General features: G+C 45.9%; 1 protein-coding gene across 1 annotated transcript in view; it reads left to right on the top strand.

The window, feature by feature from the left end:
* Window positions 1–10,945, top strand: part of PTPRG (protein tyrosine phosphatase, receptor type, G) — a 78,026-nt gene that overhangs the window by 29,599 nt on the left and 37,482 nt on the right. Inside the window, exon 4 of the mRNA XM_014533216.1 lies at window positions 10,565–10,656. Within this exon, the coding sequence (XP_014388702.1) occupies window positions 10,565–10,656 (92 nt within the window). The remainder of the gene's footprint in view (window positions 1–10,564; window positions 10,657–10,945) is intronic.

The raw sequence follows: 10,945 nt of genomic DNA, 5'->3' as shown, positions 1-10,945 counted from the left end.
CGAGGCCCTGCAGGAGTTCCACAGTGGCTGAGCCAGGATGGGCAGCCTGTGGGATTGGAAGGTGTCCCCACTCTAGGAGAGCTTCCTAAAGGCACGTGGGGTCTCCCTAGTGTAGAAGAATACCTGGCACATAGTAGGCATTCTTTATCTCTGTGAGAGAAAGGGGGGCGGGGGGGGAGAGAGAGAGAGAGAGAGAGAGAATGTCAGAAAACCTTCCTGGAAGGCCACAGCTGCGAAGCTCCGAGGCAGTCAGCCGTTCTCTGAGCACTGGGGAGGGCGGCTGCTATTGTCTGCAGACCCTCACCAGGTGCAGTTACGGTCGGGGCCTTCCCTGCCCTGTGTGTGTCTGCGTGTGCTTACTCATTAGATGTTGTTGGAATTGGCCATGTTCTTCCCATCTAGTCAGCTTCTCTCACTAAAGCCTGTCTCCCCCCCCCCCCCCAGAAACAAGTGGGGAGCAGAAAGTCTCTGATTAACTTCTCAACGGACCATTTTGTGGCCTCGGGATCCGTCTTGTGTTAGCCCATGTCCTTCTCGGCTGTACCCCTCCTTCACAGTGGAGGGAATTGCACTGTGGCGTTGAGAGGAGAGGGAGCAGGCAGGAGGCACCAGGCTCCCACCCAGGAGGAAGTCCTTCTGTCGGGTCTGTGGGTCTGTGCGGCCTGTGAGGATAAGCCTTTTCCTCCTGCATCACCGAGAATATCTGTTGACCTCGGGAAAGTGCCTGGAAGCCTCTCTCCCTTGAACTGATTCATGTGACAGGCGGCTGTTGGGTAGCCGTGCAGTTGAAATCCGTTCTCAAAGGTTAAATGGTGAGATACTTCCTGTGCCGTCTTCATTTTTATTTTCTTCTCCCACGGGGTTAGGAATCAGAAAACCGAGGGTCTCGCCCTGTGTCCACCGTGAGGCCTTCGGTCAGTGACCTCACCTCTCTGAGCTTTGGTCTCAGAATGTGTGAAGTGAGCGGGCTGCCTGCCCAACCTGCACTGGGGGCAGCGTTAACGCTCCCCGGGGGTGATGAGCAAAAGCACTTGGGCGCAGTGAGCCGTGTCAGCTGGACCCCGTGCTGTTGGTCCCGCAGCCCTGGAAAGCCAGGTCTCACGGGTTCTCGGGTTGGGATCCCCCTCATACTGGCCACTCCCACTGGGAGTGCCCACCGTGCCATGCTCTTTGGCATGGGCTTTAGGCTTCCGAACCCCCAGGATCCTAGGACATGCCATCAGTCATGCCTGCCTTGCCATCCACACCTCGGAGGAATCTTAGACCAGAGACACTTTTGAATCTTTTCTGGTTCATGTCCCAGCTCCCTATTCATGACCAAGTAAAATTCAACCCAAAGACCTTCCTTAAACACAGCTTTCTGCCAGTTCTTACCCACTGTAGCACATGGGAATAAAATGTCATCAAATTCTCCACTGACTGAGGAATTCATGTGCTCAGCTGTACCTCAGTTGGCATCGTGGATACGTCCTTGACAAGTTGTTGCACGCTTGTAAAGATGAATGACCTTAGCTGTAATGCAGGGTGGTGTTCAAGGACCTGCCTAGTGAAACCAATTTTATGTTATACTAATGAGATCATCCTATCTAGACAAATCTGCTTTTTGCAACTCAGTGTATCTCGGATGATCTTTAAATGTCAATTTATACACAGATCAACAATTTTCTTAATAGCTGATACACACCACAGGTTTCCTTCTGACATTTAAACAGTTTCTATTAAACATATTTCCATTAATCATTATAAACACCACCTCTGCACACTTGTGATTACTTTTGTAAAACAAACTCCAAAATGTGTTATTTAAAAATTTTACAGGTCATGCTAAATTGCTTGCATTCAAATAGTATAAACTCCTACCAATGCCGAACCGGTTTGGCTCAGTGGATAGAGCGTTGGCCTGCGGACTCAAGGGTCCCAGGTTCGATTCCGGTCAAGGGCATGTGCCTTGATTGCGGGCACATCCCCGGTGGGGGGTGTGCAGGAGGCAACTGATCAATGTTCCTCTCTCATCATTGTTTCTAACTCTCTATCCTTCTCCCTTCCTCTCTGTAAAAAATCAATAAAATATATTAAAAAAAAATAATAATAATAATTAAATTTATAAAATGTAATTTATGAAGCACTTTAACCATTGTTATTCTCTTTATTCTTGTGGTTTCTTCTAGTTATTACAGTACAAACTCTCTCTTACATGAGGAAATTAATTATAAGAAAAACACAATTTAAAGAAATTTCTGAGTTATTTTCATTCTGTTTAAACTCTCAATCCAACTTTTTTCTAATGGAGACCTCCTTGGGATGATTTTAAGTCATTTACCTTGGGAATTTTCTCATTGTTCTTGTTTCTAAAAATAATAGGCTATTTATAGAGGTCATATAGAATACTAATTTTGCCCCTTGGATCTGTTACATCTCATCCTTGTCCAAAACCTAATAATGGGTCTACAGGCCCAGATTTATCAACTAATTGTATCACTGGAATGCCTCATTTTTATAATTGATTTTCAAAAATACATTTCTAGACAACTACCTGGAAACTGAATCACCATACTGGTTAAAAATGTATGCAACAGGGTAAGATTGAAAATTCAGGTGCCAAACTGTTACCAAATAGAGCTCCTGAGCCTGCAATGTGGAATGTGGAATATACAGAACTCTGTTCCTAGAACTTATTTTACATTTAACCTTTTTTTTAGAAAACATCATCATCACCATCTAATATTTGAGCATTTACCAACTTCATGCTTTGTGTTTATTTTCACTGTGGTCCTGTAGAGACTAGTGCAGTTGCTACCCCATTTTACAGGCGAAGAAACTGAGGCTCAGAGTTGTTATTTAACTTGCCCAAGGTGACATAGATAAATGGCGGAGAGAGAGCATTATAATTCTGTGTGACTTCAGGGCACAGGTGCTTAGACATGGCCCTGCCACCTCTTGGAGTACTGTTTTGGCAGTTCTCAGAGCTCAGGTCTCGGGGCTCCTCATTTGGATATCTCTTCATTCAATCAAGGCCTCTTCAAATTCAAAATGTGAATATTCTCTAGTTTTTTTTCTGAGTTGTTCTTTATCCTTACTTTCACTAACACTAACCATCAGCTTCTGCATTAAATTCTCGTTCATCGTCTTGGAATTCATCATCCTTCTGTTAACCATTTGTACGCCATAAGCGTCTATAGACGCAAGCGGCGGACCTTTTTTACTAGTATTTAAATGCAAAATATCGTGGCAGTTAACTGGTTAAAGTTTCCTCCATATCAAAGACCCTCTCCCCTTACCTTCGTTCTCTGGTCATTTTTATTCTCTTCCTTCCTAAGGAAGAGACTCAACCCACTAGTACTTTTATTCCCTGTGTGATTTAAATGACTCCGGGAGGATACATAAACATGTTGAATGTTGACTAAATTTAGACATTAAATCAGCAATTTTGGGATGATTCTGCTGTGGTTAAAATTCGTAAATAAATAGCTCTGATCTTTCTATTCCAAAGCATAAGGAGAATCAGTAAGTTATGCTGACTTCAGAGAAGTAAAATAAAATAGACAAATGGTTGAAAGCTTTGCTAACCTTTCTAAAGTTCAGCCCTTACAGACAGCAGTTTATGGGGTTTTTAAAATATTTTTATTGATTTCAGAGACAAAGGGAGAGGGAGAGAGAGAGAGAAACATCAATGATAAGAGAGAATCATTGATTGGCTGCCTCCTGCATTGCCACCCCCCCCCCCCAAAGGATTAAGCCCGCAACCTGGGCCTGTGCCCTTGACCAGAATCAAACCTGGGACCCTGCAGTCCCCAGACTGACGCTCTATCCACCCAGCCGAACTGGCTAGGGCTATAGGTATTTTTGAGAATTTTAAGTTAATCAATTATACAAAGTTTAACATATTGAGGAGTTTAGACTCTTCAGTGTACATAGTCTTATAAGAGTATAGATAGTTTATCCTGGTCTCACCTACACTTAGGTAAAATGTGGTGGCTAATGCAACAGGATTTATCCAACATGAAAGAAGTACTTTTGAGGTCACGTTCCAGTCACTGTAGAAGTGACATCAATTCTTTATCACGAAAACTGTGAATTGCAGTGTCTGCTCCCTCCCTATGTGATGTTTGGGAAAAGTGCCCTCCCTCCCCCAGATAAGTTAAATTGTACCTGGGAATATTGTTTCAAACAACAAACTTGAATATTTTCCCTACAGTTATTAATGAAGGCTGGTATACATATGTCATCTACAACTTATATTCACTGTATTTTTTTAAAAATATGTTTTTATTGATTTCAGAGAGAGGAAGGGAGAGGGATAGAGAGATACAAACATCAATGATGAGAATCATCAATCAGCTGCCTCCTGCACACCTCCTACGAGCGATTGAGCCCACAACCTCGGCATGTGCACTGACCAGGAATCGAACCGTGACCTCCTGGTTCATGGGTCGACACTCAACCACTGAGCCATACTGGTGGGGCTATTCGCTATATTATATTACTTATTCCTTTACACTTTCATCATATATAGCTTTTTAAAATCAGAACTTAGCTTATGCTTTTCTCTGGAAGTTAGAAAATCTCACTTTCTACTAAGAGCATTACAGTACAAAATGTTGTTGCTAACCAGTAGCTTAGAAATCCAGAAATGGTTCGTGCCTCTCCAGTAGTTAAAACAGACTTTAATGGAAGGTCCCCGGCTTCGGCAGGGTGCCAGCATATAAAAGGGTTTTAAACATGCAGTTTAAGCCAACCTTGTTGGCATATTTTATTTATGCAGAGATTATCTCCAAAGAAGATTCATTGGTCTTTTGACTATAAGGAAGCCTTTCTTTATTGACTTCACTGTGTCACAAATGAAAAGAGATTTCTTTTTATGGCAGGAAATAAAATGTTCCAATCTCCCCAACACTCCTTGCCTCCTGAGAGTCCGGACAAAAGTCCACTTGTTGTGTCCTGACTCAGGGACTGAAATCTCGGTAACGTCCTCGTGTTTCATAGTTGCTGTATCTTCCTAAATGGATACAGAGGTATTACCAGCACAGCGAGGCCTGAGCGTGGCCTTGGGGCGCAGGGGGAAGCAAGAAGGACACTGTGTTCCTACATTCGAGGTCTGTCCCACTGGAGGAGTGGGTAACGCTGTCTGCTCACAGCCCCGTCCTGGGACGGGGCGTTGGCTGAGAGTCCGGACAAAAGTCCACTTGTTGTGTCCTGTCTCAGGGACTGAAATCTCAGTAACGTCCTCATGTTTCATAGTTTCTGTATCTTCCTAAATGGATACAGAGGTATTACCGGCACAGCGCGGCCTGAGCGTGGCCTTGGGGCACAGGGGGAGGCAAGAAGGACACAGAGTTCCTACGTTCGAGGTCTGTCCACTGGAGGAGTGGGTAACGCTGTCTACTCACAGCCCGGTCCTGGGACGTGGCGTTGGGGAGGGTCCGAGCAGGAGTGACCTCGGCCACGCATTGTGCTGGGACTTTGTGGGTTCTCCTCCCCACGGACAGGTTTGGCTGGAATTTGGAATGGGGCTGAGGGAACCACTACGGGCTACATGAACTTGACAGAGAGTGATCACAGAGTGAGCGACTTAGCCCCTTGGACTCTAAATGGTAATGATAGACCCACACACCTGCCCAAGTAAGCAAGCAGGAACATGTGTTCAACAGCCCTGCAGCAGGCAGCTAACTGCTGGGTTCTCTGCCCTCTCTAACCATGTATTTTCCTTTTTGTTGTTTTGTTACTCCTCACCCGAGGATATTTTTTCCATTGATTTTTAGAGAAAGTGGAAGGAAGGGAGGGAGGAGAGAGAGAGAGAAAGAAACATCGATGTGAGAGAGACACATGGATTGGTTGCCTCCCGCACGCACCCCATGGGGCCGGGGATTGAACCTGCAACCATGTATGTGTCCTTGACCGGGAATCAAACCTTCAACCCTTTGGTGCACAGGCAAACGCTCTAACCACTGCTCAGGGCTAACCATGTATTTTCAGTTGAAGGACTAGAGAGGTCCTATCAGGTGGAAGAAGCTGGCCTTGGGGTCAGCTTTGACCCCATCTTTGATCATGTCAGTGGACCTTGGTCTCTGAGCCCATTTTCCCATCTATTAAATGAAGGTGATGACAGCCCCTAGATCTCAGGGGGGTCATACGCATAAAGCCATTAGCACCGAACAGTAAATCACAATGATTACGTATTTGCTAAAGGCCCAGCGCTCTTATAAGTACTTCTGTTATCTAGTTCACTTTTCATGACACTCTGTTCGGTCCTGTCATTACCCCCATTTTAGAGATGCAGAAGGGGAGTCACACAGAGGTGGGCACACCCCCGCCTCTGTGCCCGGCACTCGGGCGTGTCCGTCACCGTGGCTGGCAGCAGGGCAGCTGCACGACGTCACTGACTCGCAGGCTGGGCCTCGGCAGTGCCCCCCTGGGTGGCTGATATTTCCTTTCGAATATCACACCAAAAACTGCCGACAAGAAAGCTAAGGTTTTCCACTTGTGTTTGATGACCAGCAATTTCAGCACACGCGAGCGGTTAGGAGCGTAGACCGAGTCCGGGCGCGTCCCCCCATGGCCTTGAACGTGTGAGCACAGCAGGGACCTGGCTTTCTTTGTGTGTTCAAATCCACTTTTCCTTATTTCCCCCGTGCTATGTTTGCGGTCACACTACTCAGCTCTCTTTTTCCTCCTGAGAACCCTCGGCTGCGGCACCTTCTGTGAGGAGGTGCTCGCCCCTGCCTTCGGGGCCTGCGAACCAGAGGTTAATCTCAAGTTCCTCAGAAGTGGTCCACGGGGCGTTCTGTTGCTGATTGGCCAAAATAAAAGGCCTCTTCCTACAGCTGTAGTTCCAACCACAAAGGGCTAAAATCTGGGAAAAGGGATAAGCAGTATCATTTCATAGCAAGCCCACGGCAGGTGCTGATTTGCAGCAGACTCTCAAACACTTTATAATGGGGCGCTTTCGTGCTGACAGTAGCAGCCCCATTTTTGCCTAATCGAATATACCTTTGTGATGTGAAAATCCAGTAAGTAAAATTTTTGGCACAAAATTATAAAGTACCGTTTCACCAGGTTTGCTGAGCTGTTCTCATGCCTCGCTTTTCCTTGGCGCCGTGGGGCTTGGAGAGTGAACCTCGGTGCATAGGAGCACAGGTTTGGGCTCGGGGCACCTGATTCGAATCTCAGCTCTACCACTGAGTGATGGTGTCACTAGAAACAGGTCCCCTTGATTTCCTTGTGTGTGATGGGAGGATAGCAAGGTCCCCTTTGCCTGGTTCTTACAAAGATAAATCTATGAAAAAGCATGTGGCACAGTCGCTGGCAGCCAATGAGGGTTAATAACTGGTGGCTGCCTTCTCTTTATACCGACTGCCCTCAGACCGTAACAATCTCCTGTGTGGCAGGTAGTTAGTGCGAGCATCCTCACTGGGATTCCACTCAGCTCTTGGCCTCCGTTTCTCCCCCATCACCACTGCATCAGGGACAGGCACCCTCACCTGACTGAGCCACCACTGCATCAGGGACAGGTACCCTCACCTGAGTCACCACTGCATCAGGGACAGGCACCCTCACCTGAGTCACCACTGCATCAGGGACAGGCACCCTCACCTGAGTCACCAGCTCCATCCCTTTGATGACACTTCTGTCTTCACCATGCTGTTAAATGCAGTCCCCACATTCACTTTCCCACACAAAGGTTCCCTTGGGCAGAGGCCACCTCACTTCCCGCTGGCCGAGTCCTGGGTGCTCAGTCAGTGCCTCAGCCGGGGGTTCCCATTCACTCTTCCCCGACATACCCGGTCTCTCCGAGCCGGAGCGTCTGGGCCTTGGGTCGGTGCCAGCTTTTGCAGCCATACTGCAGCCTTCAGTTAATCTTTCTGAGCTTGTCTCTCCACTCTAAGATGAGTGTGCAAACCATACATGTCAATGCATGTGCTACATAAGAGGGCACAGAAAGCACCTGGTCCATGGCTTTGCCTAATATTCTCTGCACTCGTTGATGAAACTCAGATGTTTCAGTGGCAATAACGTCTTTCAGATGGATGTGTTCCTGTAGCAGAGGGTCTGTCCAGATGAAAATCGAGCAGCTCAGGTCTGTGATGATGATGCCCTAATTGCCTGGCCTTCTGCTGGAAACAGCAATTTTATAATTATCTGGCTCGTGCTGAAAGATATTTAATAGAAAAACTGTGTAAGAGGAAAACTATTAGGACTTCTAATTAGTCATAGTCTTATCTTCATCTTAATATTGAAACAAGATTTATGGCCCCTCCGTTTCATTTATCTCGATTAAAAGACAAATAATGTGTTATCTGGGTAGCTGACGGTGGCCAGTACAGCGTGTATGTGGGGTGTGCGTGTGCGTGTGCGTGTGTGTGTGTGTGTGTGTGTGTGGCTGTCTGTCTGTCTGTCTGCCAGTTTCGTGGTGTCTCTGGTGATGCCTGGAAACCCGAGGGGAGTGGTTAGACTTCCTTGGATAAAGGAGGGAATTGGAGAGGCTAGTGAGTCTTCTCTTGCAAGGATGAGCGTGCTGAGCCCTGGGGCAGCGGGCAGCCTGGTTCCTGGGCATGGATGGCATTAGCCTGGATGTTACAGATGAGCACTTTGCAGGGGGGTAAAAGGCCTGTTAACATTAAAGCATGGTTTTAATGACTTGAGGTAGGCTGTGACCTCTAAAATGCTGTGACTTGTCCCTTGCAGAGTAAAATAGCTCTAAAGCTAACATGTTTTTTTCTTATTTTGAACTAGAGTCCATGTGCTCAGTCATAGCACCACGACTTTGTTAGGAATCTGCAGTTCTAACCTGTCATTTTCCTCCACCTATTACACTATTAATGACACTCTGCCCTTGGAAACAGGAATGTCTCATTTCACAGTGAACAGGAGAGAAATGCTGGAGTCTGTGTCCGGGAGCGTTTGAGGGGCTAGATCCATGCCATCTCACTTATTTTGCCTCTTGTTTGAAGATGAGCTTATTCTTGGGTTAATATTTTAGAGACTCTCCAATTTTGTACATAATTAACCCCTTTTTCAACCCAAGCTAACTTATTTGCCATTTGATCATTATTTTAGAATTTGCTTACTTCTGAACATTTTAAGTGAACTGATCAGATAATGTGGGAAACATTTTTTTAACTGTGCATTCTGCTAAATATTCTGGGGAAACATTTTGGCTCTGCTTACTTAGCTAATGCCGGTTACATCATCACGGAGCTATAGATTTCTTGGGCGTGCAACGTGATTGCATATTCATGAACAGCTTCAATCCTGAAATATTGGTAAATTACTTGGCAATTTTTTCGTAAGGTGGCCTATTAAAATGATTAGGTCTTTAATTGTTCACACAGAAGGAATGTGTGCTTACAGAGCAGCACCTGTTTGACAAGTAGCATCTCTTGTGCTAAGCAGTTTGGAGTATGAACACATAAATCACCTTCCTTAAACGAACTATAAGAGATGCTATTTTCCGCGTAAGAATGATTCAAGTTTGAAAATGTCAATAGATGCAAAAAGCCACCCTGGAGCTTTGCTCTCGAGAGAGAGAAAGGAGAGGAGGAATGACATAGTCCATGTTAGCTGTCACCAGATGAAGGGAAATCAGATTGTCAGGCCCGGATCTCTAACATTCTTGCCAAAGTAGGACCCATTTACACATACAGATCTTCATACCCTTTGCTAAGAAAAGCATCTGTGGCAGTTTAGATGTTTGTGCGTTTGCCAAAGATCTTTCACTCTGAATAAAGTAAATGTCATGTCTGTTGTTTATCTCAAATTCAGCGGAGTCTTTTTTAAAGGAAATATTGGTGGGGGAGGGGAGAGGTTGGGGAGCTCCGGTTCGCGGGGCGTGGCAGCTTCTCCGGGGCCCTCCGGCATCGGCCAGGATCTGGGTAAAGCAGCTTGAAGCACACGTGGGTCAGGAACTGAGAGCGCCCTCGTGGAGTGACGACAAAACAAATGGGAACGCGGATTCTTCCTGATTCCATACCTAGGCTGTCGGCACCAAAAAACTCCCGTTACTTCAGCCAAACTGATTACTTGGCATCGTGTGGACACAGCTGTCTTGAACTAAAATCTTGAATACTTAACATAGATGGCATTGAACCCTAAGGCGGCTTGTACGTGGCATCTATCTGTAATGGTGTCTATAGATTGCTTAGCCTGCAGAGATTGCAAATAGAACTTAAATCGCCCCAACTTCAAGCTGGGCCCCATTGAATAGCAATTTAAAAAACAACAACGAGGTTGTGATAAAATGTCTTGACTAATAGGTACCCTTGATAAGATCAGACCTTTAGTTAAGAGTATGTGGCAGTTTAACTATGTAAATTGCCTTGACTATAAGAATAGAGGTGATTTGTATGATGTCCCTTTTTAAAAAACCATATTTAACCATAAACATTCAAAATCGCAGTGAGACCCTAACGGAAAGTGAACCCCGATGCTTGTCTCAGGACATCTATTCCAGGTGACATGTGGTATCACTCCTTCTGAAAACCACACATTTGTCCTCCGCCCCCCCTTACCGGTGCTGCTCGTTCTGCGGAGATAGGCTGTGTGACTCTGAGTGTCATTCTATTCCCAGATGACATGGAGGCCATCCCGGTCAAACAGTTTGTGAAACACATCGGGGAGCTCTATTCCAATAACCAGCACGGCTTCTCCGAGGATTTTGAGGTATGTTTCAGAGTGAGGTGTCCAGAGACCTCATTCTCATTTTACAGGGGTTTTTGTAAACCTGAAATGCATGGACTTCAAGCATAACCACGAGGTAAGTGGGGATTGTGTATCGTTTTCTTTTTTTCCTTACACTTACATTTTCACAGGCATTCTTTCCTGAATAAAAATGAGGTGTCACATGTCCCCGACATGCACTTCCGTGAAAGAACAGGCTGAGAGGTGGAAAGGCGAACTCGGGCTCTGTCTTCACTTTAATCCTAAGTGGGCGGCAGCCACCACAAGGAAA

The sequence above is a fragment of the Myotis brandtii genome, unplaced genomic scaffold (assembly GCF_000412655.1).
Source record: "Myotis brandtii unplaced genomic scaffold, ASM41265v1 scaffold954, whole genome shotgun sequence".
NCBI lineage: Eukaryota > Metazoa > Chordata > Mammalia > Chiroptera > Vespertilionidae > Myotis > Myotis brandtii.
This window is presented reverse-complemented; position numbering and strand designations above follow the sequence as displayed.